Here is a 24,441-nt window from a genome sequence, read left to right on the forward strand (position 1 = left end):
GGATGGCCTCAAAATTGAGGGTGGGTGGCAAGCCACTCTTTAGTGCTCAATGATTGTGGGCCATCCTAGACCTCGCCCGCCCCTGGACAGGTTGGATGCAGGCAGGTAATGGGTGAGAAGCCAACCTGAGTAATCGTACAGACCCCCCACTTGCAAGCCCATTGGTGGGGGTCCTAAAATACTGCCCTATAGGTTTAATATGTTACATTTGTTCAGTTTATTTTGGAATATTTCTTGAATAGTTGGGGACAGTTGCAAGCAGCTCATCCTGAGAGTATCTGAGAGAGAAGATGTAAATGAGAACAAGTGAGGAGGAGCTAAAAAAGAGAAGCCGTGGAAGAACTGGGGCCATCATTGACTAAAGGGATGAGATCTGGGTGGAAATTTTTGAATATAAGCAGGCACTATCATAGAATCGTAGAATGATGCAGCACAAAAGCAGACCATTCGGTCCATTGTATCAATGCTGGTGCTTTAGACATTGAGACGCTAGGGTTGGAGGAGTTGCAGATAGCAAAGAGGATTGTCAAAGGATACAACGGGATATAGATCGGTTGGAGACTTGGGCGGAGAAATGGCAGATGGAGTTTAATCCGTACAAATGCGAGGTAATGCATTTTGGAAGGTCTAATACAGGCAGGAATTACACAGTAAATAGCAGAACCCTTTAGTGCATCGATGGGCAGAGGGATCTAGGTGTACAGGTCCACGTGTTACTGAAAGTGGCAACGCAGGTGGATAAGGTAGTCAGGAAGGCCTATGGCATGCTTGCCTTCATTGGCAGGGGTATTGAGTATAAAAGCTGAGAAGTCATGCTGCAGCTGTATAGAACCTTGGTTAGGCCACACTTGGAATATTGCGTGCAGTTCTGGTCACTGCATTATCAGAAGGATATGGAGGCATTGGAGAGGGTGCAGAGGAGGTTTACCAAGATGCTGCCTGGCCTGGAGGTTATTAGCTATGAGGAGAGGTTTGAGAAACTCAGATTGTTCTCACTAGAGTGACGGAGATTGAGGGGCGACTTGATAGAAGTTTACAAAATTATGAGTGGCATGGACAGAGTAGATAGTCAGAAGCTTTTTCCCAGGGTGGAAGAGTCAATAACTAGGGGACATAGATTTAAGGTGAGAGGAGAAAACTTTAGAGGAGATGTGTGGGGCAAGTTTTTTATGTAGAGGGTAGTGAGTGTCGGGAATTCGCTACCAGAGGAGGAGGTGGAAGCAGGTACGATAGTGGTGTTTAAGAGTCAGCTTGACAAATACATGAATAGGATGGGAATAGAGGGATACGGACCCTGTAAGTGCTAAATGTTTTAGTTTGACAGGCAATATGATCAGCACAGTCTTGGAGGGCCGAGGGGCCTGTACCTGTGCTGTACTTTTCTTTGTTCTTTGTTCTTTGTTCAGGATGTGCTGGCCCTGAAAAGGGTCCAGAGGAGGTTCACAAGAATGATCCCAGGAATGAAAGGCTTAACATATGAGGAATGTTTGAGGACTCTGGGTCTATACTCGATGGAGTTTAGAAGGATGAGGTGGGATCCGATTGAAACTTACAGAATACTGAAAGGCCTGGATAGGGTGGATGTGGGAAAGATGTTTCCATTAGTCAGAGAGACTAGGACCCGAGGGCACAGCCTCAGAGTAAAGGGAAGACCTTTTAGAACAGAGGTGAGGAAAAACTTCTTTAGCCAGAGAGTAGTGAATCTATGGAATTTATTGCCACAGAAGGCTGTGGAGGCCAGGTCATTGAGTGTATTTAAGACTGAGATAGATAGTTTCCTGATTGGCAAGGGGATCAAAGGTTACGGGGAGAAGGCGGGAGAATGGGGTTGAGAAACTTATCAGCCATGATTGAATGGCAGAGCAGACTCGATGGGCCGAATGGCCTCATTTCTGCTCCTCTGTCTTATAGTCTTATGGTCTTTGGTAGAGGTAGAGCTATCCAATTAATCACATTCCCCCCTGTGTACTTCCCGCCAGTTTTGAAAGGCAACCATTCACCACTGCCCTCCACTTTCTGTTCCTTCAGTATTATTAATTCCATGGACTTTAATTTTGCCAACAGGTTTATTTTATTGTACTTTGTCAAAAATCTTTGTAAAATCATATGCTCAGTATCACCTGCCCTCAATATCCCTCTCTGTTACTTTATTCAAGAGCTCAATCAAATTAGTCAAACATGATTTGTCTTTAACAATTCAGTGCTGACTTTCTTTTATCAGCTCAAGCTTTGCCAAATACTAATTATTTTTTTCTGCAGTATCGTCTCTAAAATCAGTGAAGTTTGAAGAAGGAAAATATCCTACAATTAAAATTCACCCTCCAGCCTGTTGGAAGGGTCTGTTATTTGACAATTGTAGTGTGAATACTGCAGAAAAGATGTGTTGCTGAACTTATCAGGACAAACACAAGAGTGCCAAATTTCAAATGATCACAATTTACACTGCAAGAGAAAAGGGCACTGATTGGCTGGCAAGTGGACTCTGATTGGCCGAGGTATTATCATGGTGAAAGCAATGGGGAACTTGCATATGTCCTGATGAGTGCAAGAGGAAAAGCTTCGGCAACATGTCTCTTTTTACAGCAATATTCAAGTTCTGTGCTACCGAACGATGGTCGTAGCATGCCTGATTGGACACAATGCTGGTGATTTTCACCTGTTCTACCAGGGTAATCTAGCAAAGCAAATTGCCTAGCTGTTGTAGATCCCATCCGATCTCACCCCACTGAGACCAATGGAAATTGAATCTGGGCAGGTTCTGCAATGGGCGAGTGATCTGGTCTGCCAATTTTATTGTCCAATGAGTGAGGGTGGCAATTAATCTCAGTGATTTCAACAGTGAGTCGGAGCCTCAACCGTATAGGAAGAAAGGTTGATGAACGCAGCTACATGATAAAGAACATTCATTAGAATCAGCCAATCTCTCAGTTGTAAGTGTTTCCCATTCCCATTACTCCTTACAATAGTTCTCGGACCGCAAGAATTACAAGAACAAAACACGACACAGAGTTTAGCTAAACCTCATGTTTGTTCATATATTTGACTCACAAGTTCTTTCCCCAGTACAAATCCTCCTGTGGCTTGTCTGGAATTTACACAAAACCCACAACACAAAACCCTATACAAGGCTGACTGAAACGTACACAAATTACCACAGTTTAAACCCCTCTGCAATGTATATGCAACCAACAAAATTACCCAGTACAAATCATAAGACCATAAGACATAGGAGCAGAAGTAGGCCATTTGGCCCATCGAGTCTGCTCCACCATTCAGTGAGATCATGGCTGATCTGATAATCCTCAACTCCACTTTCCTGCCTTTTCCCCAAAAGAGCCCTGAAGAAGAGTCATACAGACTTAACTCAAAATGTTAACCCTGTCTTTCGTTCCACAGATGCCGTCAGACCTGCTGAGTTTTTCCAGCATTTTTTGGTTTTGTTTCAAATCCCCCTGCGACTTGGCTGGAACTTACAATCACTCACACAATTGGTCATTACCGCTGTTTATTGTTGTCCCTGGATCTAGAGATGACCAATCTCCATCCTCGTTTTTCCGACTGCAGTAAGCACGCTTTGGTGCCGTCCTCCTTTTATGATGAACCATATCACAATGTCACCCACACATCTCCTGTTGCCATCCTGCTGAATCGTCCAGTGGTTAACACTATTGAATATCTTTAGATTATTCCGTGTCCTGACCTGGACAGGACTTGATGGACATAATCAGTACTCATGTTGTTTCCGTAACAGAAAACAATGCATCCCCACCCCAATGAGGGATACCTGGCTCCAGAGTTGACAGATGTGTGAATGCACCTTCCCTTGCTGTCAGGGGATAATAGTGTCATGTGATGGCAGTTGTCTGGGCCCATTTGTTTATAATAGCATTCTCAATTTCTTAATTGAGTTATATGCAGGGGGAGATGGTGGCATAGCGCTAATGTCACTGGACCAGTATTACAGAAGACCCAGGCTTCAAAATCTCACCCATGGCAGTTGGTGGAATTTGAATTCAGTTAATAACTCTGGAGTATGAAGCTAGTCTCAGTGATATTGACCATGAGACTATCATTGATTGTGGCCAAAAACCCATCTGGTTCATTAATGTCCTTTAGGGATGGAAATCTGCCATCCTTACTTGGTCTGGCCTTCACATGACTCTAGACCAGACCCACAGCAATGTGGTTGACTCTTAACTGCCCTCTGAAATGATATGGGATGGATAACAAATGTTGGCCTTGCTAGTGACACCCACATCCCATGAAAGAATAAAATAAAATGATGGCAGTTGTCCTATGTCATTGTTTGTGATAATGTTTTCTTCCAGTCTCTTAATGAGCTAGAGTTTTGGCTGGTTAACCTTTCTGTGGTGTTAGAGTTACCTGTATGCTGTACTGTGGTTTTGCTGCTCATATTTGACAGTTTGAGGTTATTTCTGTGGTTTTGAGCTTTAATGATTTTACAGTTTGGGAGATCATGTCCTTTACAATGGAAAGTCAAAGGACATGGTGGCCCTTTACAGATCTTCCATTGAGAGATTACAACAATGAGATAGAGTCCATTACAGAGCAGAGTACACTGAAGGTTGGACTTTACCTTCACTTTCAAGCAGTTGCAGTCTACAGTCTAGTAAGTTTTCTTTTAAAACAAAATATTTTTATATTTTCAGTGAAAACTATTTATTCCGCTGGGCAAGCACTGGCCTACCAAAGGAGATTGATATGCTGAATAACCTAAAAGTGGTGTTTACAGTAAGTATTACATAGAATTTTACAGAACAGAAAGAAGCCATTTGGCTCAACTGAGCAATACTGGCATTTATGCTGCACAAGATCTCTTCCCACCCCATTTCAGATCACTCAACCAGCAAATAATCACTCAGCCAACACGTACTTCCATTCTTTTCTCCCTTATGTGTTCATTTTACTTTCCCTTGAACGCATCTATGCTGTTTTCCTCAAATACTCCATGTGATTCTACACTCTCCCCATTCCTGACACCCAAAGGGCACAAGTCATGAGTGTGTGATGGAATACTCTCCATTTTCCTGGATGAGTGCAGCTCCAACAACACTCTAGAAGCTCAACACCATCCAGGACAAAACAACTCGCTTGATTGGCACCTTATCAACCATCTTCAACATTCAGTCCCTTCATCATCGACACACAGTGGCAGCAGCGTGTACCAATCTACAAAATGCACTACAGCAATGCACCAAGGCCCTTTTGACAGCACTCTCCAAGAGATTCCTCTCCAAGGCCGTGACAACCTTCCAAGATAAATGAAAGCAGAGCTGGTGCAGTCCATCCAGCCCCCTGAACCTGCTCTGCCAGTGAATAAGATCATGTCTGAAACTTGACCTCAACTCCATTCTCCAGCCCAACCTTCAGATCCCTAGTCAAAAAATCTATCAATCTCACCCTTGACTATACTAATGAGTATGTTTTTGTATCTTCGTACCTAGTTAGAGATAGACTGATAAAACCCTACAACTTTATGACATATAAAATATAGGCAACAAAACAAAGGTGGCATTGTGAAGAATTGAAATTGTTACTCAATTACTTTCTGATCTTTTTATTTTAGGATCTTGGAAGCAAAGACTTGAATCGGGAAAGGATTTACTTAGTGTGTCAGATAATACGGGTCGGGCGAATGGAGCTGAAAGAAACCAATGCCAAGAAGATGACTCAAGGATTGAGGAGACCATTTGGAGTTTCAGGTATGTTAAAAATTGAGTTGCTGCAAGAACATGGTGAGCATTCTTGGATTCAAGTAGAAAAGAGCAGCTTGTGAACATTCAAATGGAAGCATTGGAAGAGTATAAGAATTGGCAGGAAGCAAAGAAGGCCATTTGGATCAGCAAAAGGCTCCCCTAATTATTGAGCTTAACCCCAGTCACTTGCTGACACATTTGGCAACTAATTCCGTGATCTTGCAATGTCCTGAATAAGGATCAAGGCTACAATGTTACAGCTTTATCTCTAACCTTACTGAGATTGTTGGAGAATGGCATTCATCCTTCAATTGTTTCAAACTGATATATGCAGTCCATTTGGATTATCTTCTCTGTTAAATTAATACACGGGTCTGATTGATTAATCTTTTTTAAGAAAGATGCCTCACATGAAGTCATCACAATTACGAGGATGTGGTGGTTTGGGGAAAGTGCAGCACAGATTTACTTGGGTCACATCAGTCGTAGGGCAAGAAGTTATGAGGAGAAAGTGGAGCATTTTCTATTCTTTTTCTTTTCTTCTTTATTCATTCACAGGGAACGGGCTTCGCTGGCAAGACCAGCATCTATTGCCCATTCCTAAATTGTCCAAGAGACGGTGGTATGATACATTCTTCAACCAGTTCAGCCAGGTGGTGAATGTACTCCCACAAGGCTGTTAGGTAGTGAGTTTTAGGATTTAGACCTAGCAACAATGGAGGACCGGCAATATATTTCCAAGTCCGGATGGTGTGTGGCATGGGGGAGAACTTGCAGATGGTGGCGTTCCCATGTGTATGCTGAACTTGTCCTTCTAGGTGGTCGCAGGTTTGGGAGTTGCTGTCATACGAACTTACAAATTAGAAGCAGGAGTAGGCCATTCAATTCCTTGATCCTGCTCCACCATTTGATAAGGTCATGGCTGATCTGATTGTCTCCTCAACTCCAAGGAGACTTGATGAGTTGCTGCAGTGCATTTTGTATATGGTACACACTGTTGCTACAGTGTTTCGATGATGGAGGGAGCGAATGTTGAAGGTGGTGGATGGGGTGCCAATCAAACTGGCTGCTTTGCCTTGGATGGTGTTGAGCTTCCTGAGTGTTTTTGGAGCAGCACCCACCAGACATGTAGAGAGTATACCATAACACTCCTGACTTGTGCCTTGCATGTGATGGACAGGCTTTGGGGAGTCATGAAGTGGGTTTTTCACTGCTGAATTCATAGCCTCTAACCTGCCCTTGTAGCCACTGTATTAATATGGTTGGTCCATTTAAGTTTCTAGTCGATGGTAATTGCAGGATGTTAGTTGGGGGATTTCGGCGATGGTAATGCCATTCAATGACATGGGAAGATGGTTAGATTCTCTCTTGTTGGAGATGGTCATTGCCTGGCACTTGTGCAGCATGAATGCTACTTACCACTTTTCAGTCCAAGCCACTGAATGTTGTCCAGGTCTTGCTGCATGCCGGCACGGATTGCTTCACTGAATGCCTGGAAAAGCATAAGCTGATTTGGGATGTATCAACAGGTCTTTGCAGAAGGAAGGACATGTCTAACTAACTTGATGTAATTCTTTGAATTTTACTTTAGTTTGTTCTCAGGTATTGGCAAGGCCTTATGTATTGCCTAACACCAGATGCATGGCTGAATAGGAGGCACGGTCACTGAGAGGCAGCTACACATTTTTAAAAATTCATTCATGGGATGTGGGCTTCGCTGGCTGGACCAGCATTTATTGCCCATCCCTAATTGCCTTTGAGAAGGTGGTGGTGAGCTGTCTTCTTGAACCACTGCAGTCTGTAGATACACTCACAATGCTGTTAGGAAGGGAGGTCCAGGCTTTTGACCCAGTGACAGTGAAGGAATGGTGATATATTTCCAAATCAGGATGATGAGTGACTTGGAGGGGAACTTCCAGGTGGTGGTATTCCCATCTATCTGCCGCCTTTGTCCTTCTAGGTGGTGGTGGTCATGGGTTTGGAAGGTGCTAACTAAAGAGCCTTGGTGAATTCCTACAGTGTATCTTACAAATGGTACACACTGTTGTTACTGTCGGTAGGGGAGGGAGTGAATGTTCGTGGATGTGGTGCCAATCAAGTGCGTTGCCCTGCCCTGGACAGTGTCAAGCTTCCTGAGTGTTGTGGGAGCTGCACTCATCCAAGCAAGTGGGGAGTATTCCATCACACTCCTGACTTGTGCCTTGTAGATGGTGGACAGGAGGTGAGTTACTCATCGCAGGATTCCTAGCCTCTGACTTGTTCTTATAGCCACATTATTTATATGGCTAGTCCTGTTCAGTTTCTGGTCAATGGTAACCCCCAGGATGTTGATAATGGGGGATTCAGTGATAGTAATGCCATTGAATGTCAAAAGGTGATGGTTAGATTCTCTCTTGATAAAAACAAAAAAACTGTGGGTGCTGGAAATCCAAAACAAAAACAGAATTACCTGGAAAAACTCAGCAGGTCTGGCAGCATCGGCAGAGAAGAAAAGAGTTGACATTTCCAGTCCTCATGACCCTTCGACAGAACTTGAGTTCGAGTCCAAGAAAGAGTTGAAATATAAGCTGGTTTAAGGTGTGTGGGGGGGGCGGAGAGAGAGAGAGAGAGAGAAGTGGAGGGGGTTGGTGTGGTCGTAGGGACAAACAAGCAGTGATAGAAGCAAATCATCAAAAGATGTCACCAACAGTAGAACAAAAGAACACATAGGTGTTAAAGTTGGTGATATTATCTAAATGAATGTGCTAATTAAGAATGGATGGTAGTGCCCTACCATCCATTCTTAATTAGCACATTCGTTTAGATAATATCACCAACTTTAACACCTATGTGTTCTTTTGTGCTATTGTTGGTGACATCTTTTGATGATCTGCTTCTATCACTGCTTGTTTGTCCCTACAACCACACCAACCCCCTCCACTTCTCTCTCTCTCTCCGCCCCCCCAGCACACCTTAAACCATCTTATATTTCAACTCTTTCTTGGACTCGAACTCAAGTTCTGTCGAAGGGTCATGAGGACTCGAAACGTCAACTCTTTTCTTCTCCGCCAATGCTGCCAGACCTGCTGAGTTTTTCCAGGTAATTCTGTTTTTGTGTTAGATTCTCTCTTGTTGGAGATGGTCATTGCCTGGCACTTGTGTGATGCCATTGTTAATTGTCACTTATCAGCCCAAGCCTGGATTTTGTCCAGGTCTTGCTGCATTTGGACATGGACTGTTTCAGTACCTGAGGAGTCACAAATGGTGCTGAACATTGTGCAATCATCAGCGAATATCCCCGCTTCTGACCTTATGATGGAAGGAAGGTCATTAATGAAGCAGCTGAAGGTGGTTGGGCCGAGGACACTACCCTGAAGAACTCCTACAGTGATGTCATGGAGCTGAAATGACTGACCTCCAACAGCCACAACCATCTTCCTTTGTGCTAGGTGTGACTGCAACCAGTGGAGAATTTTCCCCCTGATTCCCATTGGCTCCAGTTTTGCTAGGTCCCTTTGATGCCACACTTGGTCAAATGTGGCTTTGATCTCAAGGACAGTCACCTCACCTCACCTCGGGTGTTCAGTTCTTTTGTCCATGTTTGAACCAAGCCTGTATTGAAGTCAGGAGCTGAGTGGCCCTGGCGGAATCCAAACTGGGCATCAATGAGCAGGTTATTGCTAAGCAAGTGCAGCTTAATAGTACTGTTGATGACCACTTCCATTTCTTTACTGATGATCAAGAGTAGACTGATGGGGCAGTAATTGGCCGGGTTAGATTTGTTATGCTTTTTGTGTACAGGACATACCTGGGCAATTTTCCACATAGCCAGGTAGATGCCAGTGTTGTAGCTGTACTGGAACAGCTTGGCTAGGGGCACAGAAAGTTCTGGAGCATAAGTCTTCAGTGCTATTGCTGGAATATTTTCAGGGCCCATAGCTTTTGCAGTATCCAGTGTCTTCAGCCGTTTCTTGATATCATGTGGAGTGAATCAAACTGGCTGAAAACTGGCATCTGTGATCCTGGGAACCATCTTTATCTTTTGCACTGATGTGCTGGGCTCTTTCATCATTGAGGATGGGAATATTTGTGGAGCCTCGTCCTCCATGAGTTGTTTAATTGTCCACTGCCATTTACGACTGGATGTGGTGGGACTGCAGAGCTTAGATTTGATCCGTTGGTTGTGGAATCGTTTAGCTCTATCTACCACTTGCTGCTTATACTGGTTGGAGCGCAAGTAGTCCTGTGTTATGGCTTCACCAGGTTGACATCTCATTTTTAGGTATGCCTGGTGCTGCTCCTGGCATGCCCCCCTGCACTCTTCATTGAACCAGAGTTGAATCCCTGGCTTGATGGTAATGGTAGAGTGGGGGATATGCCGGGCCATGAGGTTACAGGTTGTGTTCGAGTACAATTCTATTGCTTCTGATAGCCCATAGTGCCTCATGGATGCCCAGTCTTGAGTTGCTAGATCTGTTCAAAATCTATCCCATTTTGCACGGTGGTAGTGCCACACAACATGATGGAGGGTATTCTCAGTGTGAAGGCGAGACTTCGTCTCCACAAGGACTGTGCGGTAGTCACTCCTATTGATACTGTCATGGACAGATGCATCTGTGGCAGGCAGGTTGATGAGGATGAGGTCAAGTATGTTTTTCCCTCTTGTTGGTTCTCTCACCACCTGCCGCAGACGCAGTCTAGCAGCTATGTCCTTTAGGATTCAGCCAGCTCGATCTGTAGAGGTGCTACTGAGCCACTCTTGGTGATGGACATTGAAGTCCCCTGCCCAGAGTACGTCCTGTGTCCTTGCCACCTTCAGTGCTTCCTCCAAATGGTGTTCAACATGGAGAAGCACTGATTCATCAGCTGAGGGAGGGTGGTACGTAGTAATCAGCTGGAGGTATCCTTGCCCATGGTTGACCTGATGTCATGAGACTTCATAAGGTTTGGAGTCGATGTTGAGGACTCCCAGGGAAACAACCCCCCTGACTGTATACCACTGTGCTGCCACCTCTGCTGGGTCTGTCCTGCCGGTGGGACAGGACAAACCCAGGGATGGTGATGATGGAGTCTGGGACATTAACTGTAAGGGATGATTCCAATGGATGACTATGCCAGGCTGTTGCTCGACTTGTCTGTGAGACAGCTCTCCTAATTTTGGCCCCCAGATGTTAGTAAGGAGGACTTTGCAGGGTCAACAGGGCCAGATTTGCCATTATCATTTCCGGGACTAATCCAGTTTAGCATTAGCGGAGGGCTTGTGGCAAACTAAACAGACTTTTCTCAACAATTTAGTCCCTGGTGAGTTATGCTTATTTGGTGCCAGCCCGCAGTGTACCAAAATAATTGAAGGCAAGATACTGCAGATGCTAGAACTTTGAAATAGGAACAGAATGTGCTCGAAATACTCAGTCGGTTGTCCGCAAGAATGAACCAAACCTCCCTGTCGCTTGCCATTTTAACACTCCACCCTGCTCTCTTGCCCACATGTCTGTCCTTGGCTTGCTGCATTGTTCCAGTGAAGCCCAACGCAAACTGGAGGAACAGCACCTCATCTTCCGACTAGGCACTTTACAGCTTCCGGACTGAATATTGAATTCAACAACTTTAGATGTTGAACTTCCTTCTCCATTCCCAACCCCTTTCCGTTTCTTCCCCCTTCCTTTTGTTTTTCCCAATAATTTATATAGATTTTTCTTTTCCCACCTATCTCCATTATTTTTAAATCTTTTATGCCCTGCTGGTCTTTCCACCCCACCCCCACTAGAGCTATACCTTGAGTGCCCTACCATCCATTCTTAATTAGCACATTTGTTTAGATAATATCACCACCTTCAACACCTCTGTGTTCTTTTGTTCTTTTGTCTGTGACATCTTTTGATTATCTGCTCCCATCACTGCTTGCTTGTCCCTACAACAACACCCACCCCACTTCTCTCCCCCCACTACCCACCCCCCACCCCCCCCGCCCACCTTAAACCAGCTTATATTTCACCCCTCTCCTAATATTCACTCAGTTCTGTTGAAGGGTCATGAGGACTCAACTCTTTTCTTCTCTGCCGATGCTGCCAGACCTGCTGAGTTTTTCCAGGCTTTTTATTTCCCCTGATTGGGACTTTAATTGTTTAAAATGTTGATGAATGTTTTTGCGAGTGGAAAGCGGTTTCTAGTGGTGTTCTACAGGGCTCAGTGTTGGGGCCCTTGTTGTTTGTTGTTTATATTAATGATTTAGACTTAAATATGGGAGGTATGATTGAAAAATTTGCAGATGACACAAAAATTGGCTGCGTAGATAATAGTGACGAGTGAAGCTGTTGACTCCAGAATGATATCAATGGTTTGGTTGAGTGAACAGAGAAGTAACAGATGGTATTCAACCCAGAAAAGTGTGAGGTGATGCATTTGGGGAGGGCAAACACAGCAAAGGAATACTCAATAAACGGGAAGTAATTGAGAGGGGATGAGGAAGTGAGAGACCTTGGAGTGCATGTCCACAGGTCTTTGAAGTTGGCAGGACTGGTGGACAGGGTGGTCAAAAAAGCATATGGAATGGTTTCCTTTATTTGGTGAGGTATTGAATACAAAAGCAGGGATGGAATGGTGGACTGTATAAAATGCTGGTTAGGCCACAGCTGAAGTTGTGTGCGTGATTCTAGTTGCCACATTACAGAAGGACATAATTGCTGTGGACAGAATGCAGAGGAGATGTACCAGAATGTTGCCAGGACTTGAAAATTGCAGCTATGGGGAGAGATTGGATTGGCTGGGATTGTTTTCCTTAAAACAGGGGAGGCTAAGGGGTGATTTAATTGAGGTGTACAAAATTATGAGGGCCCAAGATAGGGTAAATTGGAAAGATTTGTTTCCCCTAGCTGAGAGGTCAATTACCAGGGGGCATAGATTTAAGGTGATTGGTAGAAGGATTAGAGGGGACATGAGGAAAATCTTTTTCACCCAGAGGGTGGTGAGCATCTGGAATTCACTGCCTAAGTTGATGTTTGAGGCTGAAATGCTCAACTCATTAAAAAGGTACCTGGATCTGCATCTGAAGTGCTGTAACCTGCAAGGCTATGGAGCAGGTGCTGGAAAGTGGGATTAAAATGAGCGGCTAGTTTCTTTTTCCTCTTTTTGGCCAGCACAGACATGATGGTCTAAATGGCCTCTTTCGGCAGTGCAACTTTTCTCTATGGTTCTATGGCTGCCTGCCGCCTAGCAGGCAACAGTTACCAACTTCCAACCTGATGGGATCGCTCCCAAATCCAATGAATTCTGGAAAATCACAGCCAGCACATCCACTACCTCTGCAACTATCTCTTTCAGAACCCTGGGATGTAGGCCATCAGGCTCTGGGGATTTGTCACATCCTAGTCCCTTAAGTTTCTCCAATACTTTTTCTCCATTAAGTTCCCTAATTTCCTTACTCTTTTTATACCCCAGTTTACCGTCTATTTCTGGGATGAAATGGTGGTCTGGAGTAAAACTGCTGGGCATAAATGGGACATTTTCAAGTTGGCAGCTAGTAAATAGTGGAGTGCCATGAGCATCAGTGCTGCTGCTTGAGCTATTTACAATCTATATTAATGTCTTTGATGAAGAGACGGAGTAATATATCGAAGTTGCTGATGATACCACATTCGGCGGAAAGGTAAGCTGTGGGGAGGATACAGAGAGGCTGCAAAGAGGTCGATACAGGTTAAATTAGCATTTTCCATTGTGAAGACAGACACAAAATATTTTTTCAATTCCTCTGCCATTTCCACATTCCCCATGATAATTTCTCCTGGCACTGATTTTAATTGACCAACATTTATTTTAGCTGCTCTCCCTTTTTCTATACTTACAAAAGCTCTTGCAATCTGTTTTTATATTACTGGCTAGCTTAGTCTCATATTATCTTTTTTGCCTTTTTGGTTGCCCTGCTGAAGTAGATCAATGGATGCCAAATTCATAGTCTTTCAAAAGGTGTTTGGTAAGGATTTGAGCAAGCACTTAAAGAGCAAAACTGAGAGCTAAGGAGTTGGAAGCATCCCCTGGTATTGACAGAAAATGGGTTTGGAGATGGAAAATAGAGAGTCTGGATCTGGCTGGGGTGTTTAAAATAATGAAGCCTGCAGATGCCAGAGTAATTGAGGTGGTTAGACAGGGGACTTGAAAGATGACAATATTTGAGTGAAAGAGACAGAAAATTGTAAGTAACACAATAGAGCTATCACGGCGAACAAAATAGGGGACCAGGTAGAATGGCCTATTCTTATTCTCATGCTGCTATGCTGAGTATAAGATGAAGTATCAAATAAAATCACAAATGGAACAGGAGTAGGCCATTCGGCCCCTTGAGCCTTCTCTGCCGTTTAACTAGATCATGGTTGATCTTCTACCTTAACGCCATCTTCCCGCACTATCCCCGTATCCCTCAATGTCATTAGTATCTAGAAATCTATCAATCTCTACTTTGAACATACTCAGTGACCTAGTCTTTGAAGCCCTCTGGGGTAGAGAACCCGAAGGGTCCTACCAGCCTCTGGCTGAAGAAATTCCTCCTTACTCAGTCCTAAATGGCCTACCTCTTATTCTGAGACTGTGCCCCAACATTGGCCAGGACCTCTGGATTTCTGGTCCAATGACATTACCACTACACCACCGTCTCCCGCTCGGAAGCAAAGATGCTTTTTTTTCTTCTATGGCCACCTGCTTATATAGAGCAGATTACCAGCAGTACAATTTAATGCAATGCTAATTTAATTGCTTGAAAACAGTATCAGATAAATATATGGCTCCAAATAGGTTATGACCAAAGGTAAATATGGAAAGGATGGTTTTTAGTTAATAAAGCATCATTCATGAGCTCAGGACTTTTCAAAGCACTTTACGACCATGAAATACTTTTGAAATGTAGTCATTTAGTAGCGCAGCAAATGCGCCAGCTAAATTCCGCATGGTAAGTTCCCACAAACAACAATGTGATAATGCCCAGATAATCTGTTCCTTTTTACTGTTGTTGGTTGACGGATAAATATTGGCCAGGACAGTGGGGAGAGCTCCCCTACCCTCTTTCAAAAGAGTACCATGAGATCCTTTATATTCACCTGAGTGGGCAGACGGATCTCTGGTTTAATGTCTAATCCAAAGGGTGGTGAGACAGTGCAGGACTCCCTCAGTACTGCTTTGGAGTGTCAGCGTAGAATTTGTGCTCAAGTCTCTGGAGTGGAGTTTGACCCCACGTACTTTGTTTCCTGGACACTGACACCATCCTTCCTCCGGCAACTGACTGAGGCTGACCCAGACTGTTCACAGCCTTGGTGTCGTTTTTGACCACTGGGTGAGCTTCCAATCACATATGCCATCATCACTAAGAACCCTGCCTTACATCATCCAATTCTGCCCTTGCCTCGGCTAACCTGCTGATTGAAACTTTCATCCGTGACTTTGTTACCTCTAGACTTGGCTATTCCAGCACTCCTGTGCAGCCTCCCACATTTTACCCTCTGTAAACTTTAAGTCATCCATAACTTTGCATGTCTTAACTCATATCACATCTCATTAATCTCTCATAGCTGTTTTTACTGATCTACATTAGCTCCTGGTTAAGCAACATCTCAATTTAAAAATTCTCATCCTCGCTTTCAAATCCCTCCAATCCCCTTGCCCCCCTCTATGTGTGTAACCCCATCCAGCCCCACAAATGTCTGCACTCCTCTATTTCTGGCCTCCTAAGAATCCCCAATTTTAATCACTCCACCCTTGGTGGTCATGTCTCCAACTGCCTGGGCCCTAAGCTCCTACCCTTTACCTTGCTTTCATTCTCTAAGATGCTCCTTAAAGCCTACCTCTTTGGCTAAGCATTTGGCCATCTGCCCTAATGACTTCTCATGTGGCTCAGTGTCAAATTTTGCTTTATGATGCTCTTGTGAAGGGCCTTAGGATGGTTTATTATGTTAAATGCAGCATATAAATACAAGTTTCTGTTGGTCTGAATTGCAAGCAGATTGATATCATGAAGGCTGTGATTAACCAAATAGTTAAGGGACTATGTTAGATCCTGTAAGACTGGGAACACAGTCGTATAATTTGAGAGCTAGAGTTTAGTAATGAAGATAGCGGGTAGGTAGATATTTTAAAAGTTTTTATTAATTACCTGAAGGGTCAGGATGAGATTAATATGAGGGCCAGAGAAGTATGTCAGATAAATTAGACAGCGCATGGTTTATACATGGAACTAAAGGCTGGTGATTACTTAAGTATTGTGTTTATAAAACCAGCAGAAAATGCCAGTGAATGATAGAGTAACCTTTTCAAAGCAAATGAAAACAAATAGTAAAAAACCCAGTAGGGGGAGCCCAGGTCACGTGCGTCTGTGTTTGTTAATCCAGATGATTCAAAACACAGTGAAAGGAAACCCTAAATTCATTGAGGAGATCTGAGATTTTCTTTTTGCTTGAGAAAAAATCCTCAAATATCACTCTCCTAGGGAATGTATATGTGTGTCAGAATGTCAAAAATCTTCCGATATGGGGAGGGGCCTCCGACTCAACTTATGTCGGTGATGTGCCTTGTGACCCTGAGGAAGTGCCAATGTACGCGGTACTTCACAAAATCACACAATGTTACGATGCAGAAGGAGGCCATTCGGCCCATTATGTCTGCACCATCTCTCTGAATGAGCGTTATGTCTTTGTGCCATTCTTCTGTCTTTTCCCTGCACCCTTGCACATTGTTTCTATTCAAATACTCATCTAATGCCCTCTTGAATGCCTCGATTGAACTTGCCTCCACCACACTTCCAGGCAGTGCATTCCAGACCTGAACCACTTGCTGTGTGAAAAAGCTTTCCTTACATCGCAGTTTCTACTTTTGCAAATCACTTTAAATCTGTGCCCTCTCGTTCTCAAAACCTTTGCGAGCGAGAACACTTTTTCCCTATCTACTCTATACAGCCACCTCGTGATTTTGAATAATTCTTATCAAATCTCCTCCTAGCCTTTTCCTGTCCAAGGAGAACAGTCCCAACCTCTCCAATCTATTTTTATAACTGAAGTTTCTCATCCCTGGAATCAGTCTTGTAAACATCTTCACAGTCTTAACTACACAGAAGGATGCCATTCGGCCCATCGTGACTGCATTCCAGACCCGAACCATTCATTGTGTGAGAAATTTTTTTCTCATGTCACATTTGCTTCTTTTGCAAATCACTTTAAATCTGTGCCCTCTTGTTCTTGATCATTTTACAAGTGGGAACAGCATCTCCCTATCTACTCTGTCCTTTTGAAGTTCTATTCTGTCCTCCTCAACAGTTCACAATGCTTCCAAGTTTTGTATCATCTGCAAACTTTGAAATTGTCCCCTGCACATCAAGATCTAGATCATTAATATATAATCAGGAAAAGCAATGGTCCCAATTCTGACCCCAGGGAACTCCACTATAAACCTTCCTCCAGCCCAAAAAATACCCATTGACCATTACCCTCTGTTTCCTGTTACTCAGCCAATTTTGTATCCATGTTGCTACATTATTCCGTGAGCTATAACTTGTCTCACAAGTCTGTTCTGTGGCACTGTATCAAATGCCTTTTGAAAGTCCATGTATACCACATCAACCGCATTGCCCTCATCAACTCTCTCTGATACCTCTTCAAGAAACTCCAGCAAGTTAGTTAAACATGATTTCCCCTTTAGAAATCCATACTGGATCTTCCTAACCAACCCATATTTTTCCACGTGACTATTAATTCTAACCCAAGTAATTGTTTCAAGAAGCTTCCGCACCACTGAAGTTAAACTGACTGCTCTGTAACTGCTGGGCTTTTCCATCTAGTTAGTTGAGATCACAGGTTTGGAAGATGCTGTCAAAGTAGCCTTAGTGAGTTGCTGCAGTGCATCTTGTAGTTGGTACACACTGCTGCCACTATGCATCAGAGGATGGAGTAAATGCCTATGGTGGTGGATGAGGTGCCAATCAAGGGGGTTCGTTGTCCAGGATGGTGTCCAGCTTCTTGGGGGTTGTTGGAACTACATCCATGCAGGCAAGTGGAGAGTATTCCATCACACTCCTAACTTGTTCCTTGTAGATGGTGTACAGGCTTTGGGGAATCAGGAGATGGGTTACTCTCTGCAGAATTTCCAGACTCTGACCAGATTTTAAAGACACAATATTTATATGGCTGGTCAATGGTAACCAACTTGTCCATTTTGGCAGGAAGAATAGAAAAGTAGTATTAAATGGAGAGAGATTGCAAAACTCAGGGGAATCTGGGTGTCCTGGTACATGAATCACATAAAGTTAGTAAGCAGGTACAGCAAGAGATGCAAAGGCAAATGGAATGTTAACATTTATTCCAAGAGGAATAGAATATAAAAGTGGGGAAGTTTTACTGCAGCTGTTTCGGACCTTGAGGCCACATCTGGAGTACAGTGTACAGTTTTGTTCTGCTTACGTGAAAAAAGGTACAATTGCTTTATAAGCAGTTCAGAGATGGTTCACTGAATTCATTTCTGGGCTGAAGGGCTTATCTTATGAAGAAAGGTTGAACAGGTTAGGCGTACTCCCACTGGAGTTGAGAAGAATGAGAGGTGATCTTATATAAGTTCCTGAGGGGATTGCATAGGGTGGATACCGGGAGGATGTTTCCTCTTGTGAAGGAAACTAGAACCCGGGGACATAGCTTAAGAATAAGAGTTCACACTTTCAAGACAGAAATTTGGAGAATTTCTTTCTCTCAGAGGGTCAGTATTCTGTGGAATTCTCTTCCCCAGCAAATAGTGAAGGCTGGATTTTTAAATTTATTCAAGACTGAGTTAGATAGGTTTTTGACAGACCTGGGCAGACAGGAAAGTGGAGCTGAGAGCACAAGCAGATCAGCCATGATCTTATTGAATGATGGAGCAGGCTCGATGGGCCAAATAGCCTACTCCTGCTACCAAATCCTATGTTCTTATGATAGCGGGGGATTCAGCGACCGCAATGCCATTGAATATCAAGGGTACATGGTTAGATTCTCTCTTCTTGGGGATGGTCATTGCATGGCATTTGTGTGGCGTGAATGTAACTTGCCACTTATCAGCCCAACCCTGAATGCTGTCCAGATCTTGCTGCATAATCTCCTCATGAACCGAAGACACGTCCCTCAAGGTCTGTTCTCAGTTCAATGACTTACATTGTTGTAAATGGAGTTGTCAACCACTGAAACTGTACAGTTTTGTCCCATGACAGGGCTAACACCTTCGTTCCTTCCCCCCTCAACAATGACCACCCCCCCCCCCCCTCACCCCCAGCAGCGTGCACCTGCTTCTCCAATTAACATTGCCAGAGGTGGGGGGGTGGCTGGTGAACATTGCCCATCGCTGGGAGGGAGGTCATTGTTGCCTGGAAGGGTGGGTGGGTGGGTGGGGGTTTTGGGGGTTAACTGTCCAGTGGGGGAGAGGTGGTGTTGGAGGACTTGGTGAACACTGCCAGGTCGGAGGGGAAGGTGGGTGGTGTGTGAACATTGAGGGGATGAGGAGGAGTGAACATTGCTGTAGCTTCTGGATGCTTAGACTCTCCAGCTGATTTACATAAAGTTTTGTTGTTTTTATACCAGGGCAAAAACCAGGGTAAGTATAGTGCAAACAGTCCAAGCCTTCATGGCTCTGGGCTATCTTATCTCCCTGTTGTTGGAATGATTGATCGGTCCATACAGGGTAAAACCGATCTTATATAAATGCCAATGAGGGAACATTTAAGGGACGGTGATCATTGCATCTTAAGGTTTAGGATGACGGTAGAAAAGGACAATGTGCAATCCAGAATAATTAACTGGAAAGAGCCGACTTCAATGGAGCAAGAACGGAACTGGGCCGGATAGATCGGAACCAAAGGTTGGCAGGAAATTCTGTAGCTGAACTGTAGATGCATGGGAACCCCACCCTCTGTAATTTCCCCTCTAAGCCACACACCATCCTGAAACATATCGCTCTTCCTTCACTGTCGCTGGGCCAAAATCCTGGAATTCCCTCCCTAACAGCGCTGTGGATGTACCTACATCACATGGGCTGCAGCGGTTCAAGAAGGCAGCTCACCACCACCTTCTCAAGGGCAATTAGGGATGGGCAATAAATGCTGGCCCAGCCAGCGAAGCCCACATCTCATGAAAGAATAAAAAAAAGCACAGCATCTCTGCTCTGGAATTACGCCTGGCAGTTTGCCTCCTAACTATGTACCTCTGAATCCTTGTTGGGGCTGAAATCAGAAGGAGCAAAGGCTTCAGTGCCAAATAGCAAATGGGCCGATTAAATCGGAGTCAACATCGGATGCATCCTCTCTGACGCTGACCAGAAGATCTGGGCCAATACTTCTGGAGTTAATTCAAATGCGGTTAATTTTTGCTAGATTTGCTTGTCGAATGTCAGAGAAAAATATAATGGAAACAAAAACTTGCATTTATATAGCGCCTTCCATGACCTCAAGATATCCCAAAAATGCTTTACAGTCAACAAAGTACCTTTGTAGTGTCCTCACTGATGTAACGTAAGAAATGTGGCAACTAATTTGTGCACAGCAAGAGCCCGTAAGTAACAAAGTGGTAATGACCATTTAATCATCTTAGCAACATTGATGATGGGATAAATATTAACCAGGGAGGGCTCTCTTTCAGAAGAATGCCATTGGGTCCTTTTGATCCACTTTAGGGCAGGCTGGGCATCAGCTGGATGACAGGGCTTCAGTATGCCAGCTTAGATTGTGCCCTTCAGCCATCTGGAGTGGGAACTGAACCCACAACTTCTTCTCGTGAAGGAGAAAGTGCTACCCACTGTGCCACAGCTGACGATGCTGACATGGAGCATGAATTACAGTGATTTTTGACAATGGTTTCAGGCAAATGTGTCATTCTAAATACGCTCTGTACGAATGTGGCTGTTTGTTGACCTTGGCCCGCCTGTTACTGCAGTCAGTGATGTAACAGGAACCGGGCTTGACTCCAACCAGAAGCGCCAGTAAGGATAACCAGGAGTGGTGTCGGCACTGAGACCCAAGCTGATCATTTTGGAACCTGGTTATTTGCCGAGGCTGAGGTTTCACAATAGGTTTTCAGAGCTGCTTTACATAGCATTGCATAAAGCTTTGCAGCAAAGATACAGGCCATTCAGCCCAGCTGGCCTGTGCTGGTGTGCACTTGCCTTCTCCCTGCCCCCTACTTCACCTCACCCTCGAGATATCCCTAATTCCTTTCTCCTTCTTGACATAATTTGCTTCCCCTTAAATGCATCTATGCGACTCACTCACGTCACCTGATCCATGTGGCAGTGGGTTTCACGTTCTCATCACTCTGCGGGCTGAATATTTCAGGGCTGGAAGATAAGTTGGTCAGAAACTGACCACCTTTAAATAAGGCTTCCCCGCAGCGATATAATGCTGTGGGTGGACTTCACAAGCCGAGAGTGGGACTCCCGCCCCTCATGAGAAGGAAGACACGCCTTTGAGAGCTGCTGGCCAATCAGATTAGCCAGAACTCAGTAGTGGGTGCTGCTGGGAATGCAAGGAGTCCCTGGGAAGAAGCCAACATGGGTGCCAGAGACAGCTAGGTGGGGACATTTTAGGTACTGGGGGGGGTGGGGGGGGGCGCTGCTGGTGGTGGGGGGTGTGTGGTGAGGGGTGTGGGTGGATGGGATTAGAAATCCAGGTGGAAAGGAGAGGTACAATCTTAGGGGACATGCCCCTGATGCACACTGGGCACCGCCACCCCCCCCCTCAAAGAATGCACCTCCCCTCCCTTCCTGTATTTTCACCAGCTTTGGTTAAAAAAACAGCCTTTCCACTCTTACCAGCCTTCCACTGCCCAGCGCATTATGACAGTGGAGGCAGATTGAGGCCTTTAATTGCCACTGACGGGCAGTTAAGGGCCTCAATAGGCCTAAGGATGGGTGGGTGGCCTTACCCCCCCCCCCCCATTTAATGGGACCCATGTCTGGGGTGGACAGTAAGGCAGTGGGCTAGCCACCTATCATATATTACATGAACCCCCCTCTCCGAAAACAAGGCCAGTGAGGGGCCGTAAAACCCACCCCTGCTTGTCAACCATGTTATCATTCAACATCAGGGAAGGCCTGTGATCATGCTGGCAATGTCCGAATGAGTCTTTGCATCGACCATGCATGGGCAATTGCACTAATGGCGCATTCACAATTTTGGAGAGACGTACTTAGTGCACATCTCACATGTACACATTTCCACCTTGTTGCTCAATCTGCACCGCAGTCTAAACAGGATAACAGAAGCTGTCATATCAGATACTTCATTTGTAGTGGGGAATTGTATATAAAAGGCACCCAGTGAGGTTGTCAAATTTTCACAAGTTGTGTCAAATGAAGAGGCAGTTGTACATTATACAGAGAAAACTCTTCAACTATTTAGTGGAGGACTCTTAGTCATTCCCCCCCATGGCGACACGAAGCATTTGTATAACAGGGGGCTGGATGAATATTTGAAGAGGAAGAATGTGAAATGCTTTGGGGGCAAGGAAATGATTGAAACGTACAAACTTCTTACAGGGCGTGACAGGGTGGATGTGAATGGGATGTTTCCCCTGGCTGCTGTGTCCAGAAGCAGGGGACACCGTCTCAGGATAAGGGGCAGGCTATTTAAGAGGGAGATGAGGAGGAATTTCTTCATTCAGAGGGTGGTGAATCTTTAGAATTCTCTACCTTAGAGGGCTGTGGAAGATCAATCATTGAGCACCTTTAAGGCAGAAATCAATAGATTTCTGGATACTAACAACATCAAGGGATATGGGGATAACATGGGAAAGTGGCATTGAAGTAGATGATCAGCCACGATCTAAGTGAATTATGGAAAAGGCTCGATGGGCTGAATATCCTACTCCTGCTCCTATGTTCCTAAGATGTAGGATTAGAGTAAACACTGCATTTTGAAGAGCTGGCACCAGTCTTGACATCATGAACTGCATGACCCACTTCTCATGTACATTTTAGAATGGGTTAGCATTTAGCATTTAGGGACTTTCTCGGTGCGTGTAAATGAGATATGGATGATTTGGTAGCTAACATGGTTTCGGAAGAGACATCCTGAATGAACACCTGATTACGTTTTTTGAAGTGGCAGCCCAGTGGACTTTGAAATGGTTGAGCCAGAATTACAGATAGTGTTGGGTAAAGCTCCACAAGAAAGCCTTCTAAAAACAGGCTGGTGCAAAGACTCATCCGAACTTTGCCAGTATGATCACAGGCCTTGCCTGGTGTTGGAAAAGGCAATGGGCCTCCTGGATAAAATCTGGATATGGCTGAGGAACTGGCTAAAGGAAGGGAAGCTATTGGTATTAATTAAAGGAGTGAAGTTTATCTGTGGAGCTGTAATGAGTGGAATGCCCAAGGGATTGGTGCTGGGGTTTCTGTAGCTTCACGTGTACATAAACCATATGGATTCAGAAACTCAACACATGAAGGTTAGATTTGAAGATGATACCAAACTAGGGGGTAGGGAAACATTCAAAAGGCTTAGAGGGAGTGCTGCATTGTCAGAGGTGTCACCTTTTGGATCTGATGTTAAGCTGAAGCCCTGTCTGCCCCCTTGGGAGCATACCAAGATCAGGGAAGTTATCCCCAGTGTCCTGGTCAATTTCTTTTCCCTCAACCAACACTATTAAAACAGGTTATCTGGCCATTATCACATCCTTTTTTGTGGGATCTTGCTATGCACAGATTGGTTGCTGTACTTCCTCTATTACAATGCCCACCTTTCAAAAGTATTTCTTTGGTCACAAAATGTCTGAGGTCGTGAATGGAGCAAATTTTTTGTCCTTCCTTTCTAGCAGCAAGACACCATTCCTTGCACAGAATTGTAACTCTCCCCTTTCTGTCATGCCTTGACCTAAGTAATATATAGATATAGCCTGAGGAAGTCTGTCCAGTCAGCGAACCTGTGACCAAAGTGATGAACACACAGGAACTGATCCATTGATTAGTCGTATGAAAATAAAGAAATGTGCTTGGTTAGGGAATATGGATTTCTTGTTTTCGATTGACTAATTACTGTTTAATGGGAACAGAAAGACTCAGTTAATACGCGATTTATTATTAGTGGAGATTGGTCGTGTGCTAAACCTTGATGAATAGAAATTGGTTTTGAAGCCAATTCGAAGTGCTGAAGTTGACTTTAAATATATTAAGAAATGCTGAAGTTGCAATTTTTACCATTGCAGTACTTCCCTTTGTTTTCTGTTGGTTTCAAAACATCTTGAGGTTTGTCGGAACATGAGCAGGCCTTTCGGCCCCTCGAGTCTATTCTACCATCCAATGGCGAAACTCTACCTCAACGCTATTTATCTGCTTTTTCCTCACTTCCTTTAATACCCTTGCCTAACTAAATCTATCAAATAGTTGTTTGGTAGTACAGGACTTGATATTGCTGAAAAAAGAGACATGTCAAAGCGTTTCATTTTGCACTCATCAGGACATTTGCAAGAATACCAGATGTAAAGGGAACGACAATTTGTATTTTTTTCAGCAATACTTAAAACCTATCAGATTTTCAAAGTTTACAATTAATCACTGGTCTCAACAATTATTTCCTTTTATGAGATGTGGGAGTCACCAACAGGGCCAGCATTCGTCACCCATCCCTAATTTCCCTTGAACTGAGTGGCTTGCAAGGGTAGTTAACAGTCAACCACATTGCTGTGGGTCTGGAGTCACACAGAGGCCGGACCAGGTAAGGATGGCAGGTTTCCTTCCCTCAAGGGAGCAATGATAGTTTCAT

General features: G+C 44.3%; 1 protein-coding gene across 1 annotated transcript in view; it reads left to right on the forward strand.

Annotated features, from left to right (window-relative positions):
* LOC121278030 (dedicator of cytokinesis protein 2-like) overlaps positions 1 to 24,441 on the forward strand; it is a 1,199,266-nt gene that overhangs the window by 209,285 nt on the left and 965,540 nt on the right. Inside the window, exons 9-10 of the mRNA XM_041188048.1 lie at positions 4,671 to 4,752; positions 5,588 to 5,723. Of these exons, the coding sequence (XP_041043982.1) occupies positions 4,671 to 4,752; positions 5,588 to 5,723 (218 nt within the window). The remainder of the gene's footprint in view (positions 1 to 4,670; positions 4,753 to 5,587; positions 5,724 to 24,441) is intronic.

This window comes from Carcharodon carcharias, chromosome 1, assembly GCF_017639515.1.
Source record: "Carcharodon carcharias isolate sCarCar2 chromosome 1, sCarCar2.pri, whole genome shotgun sequence".
Taxonomy (NCBI): domain Eukaryota; kingdom Metazoa; phylum Chordata; class Chondrichthyes; order Lamniformes; family Lamnidae; genus Carcharodon; species Carcharodon carcharias.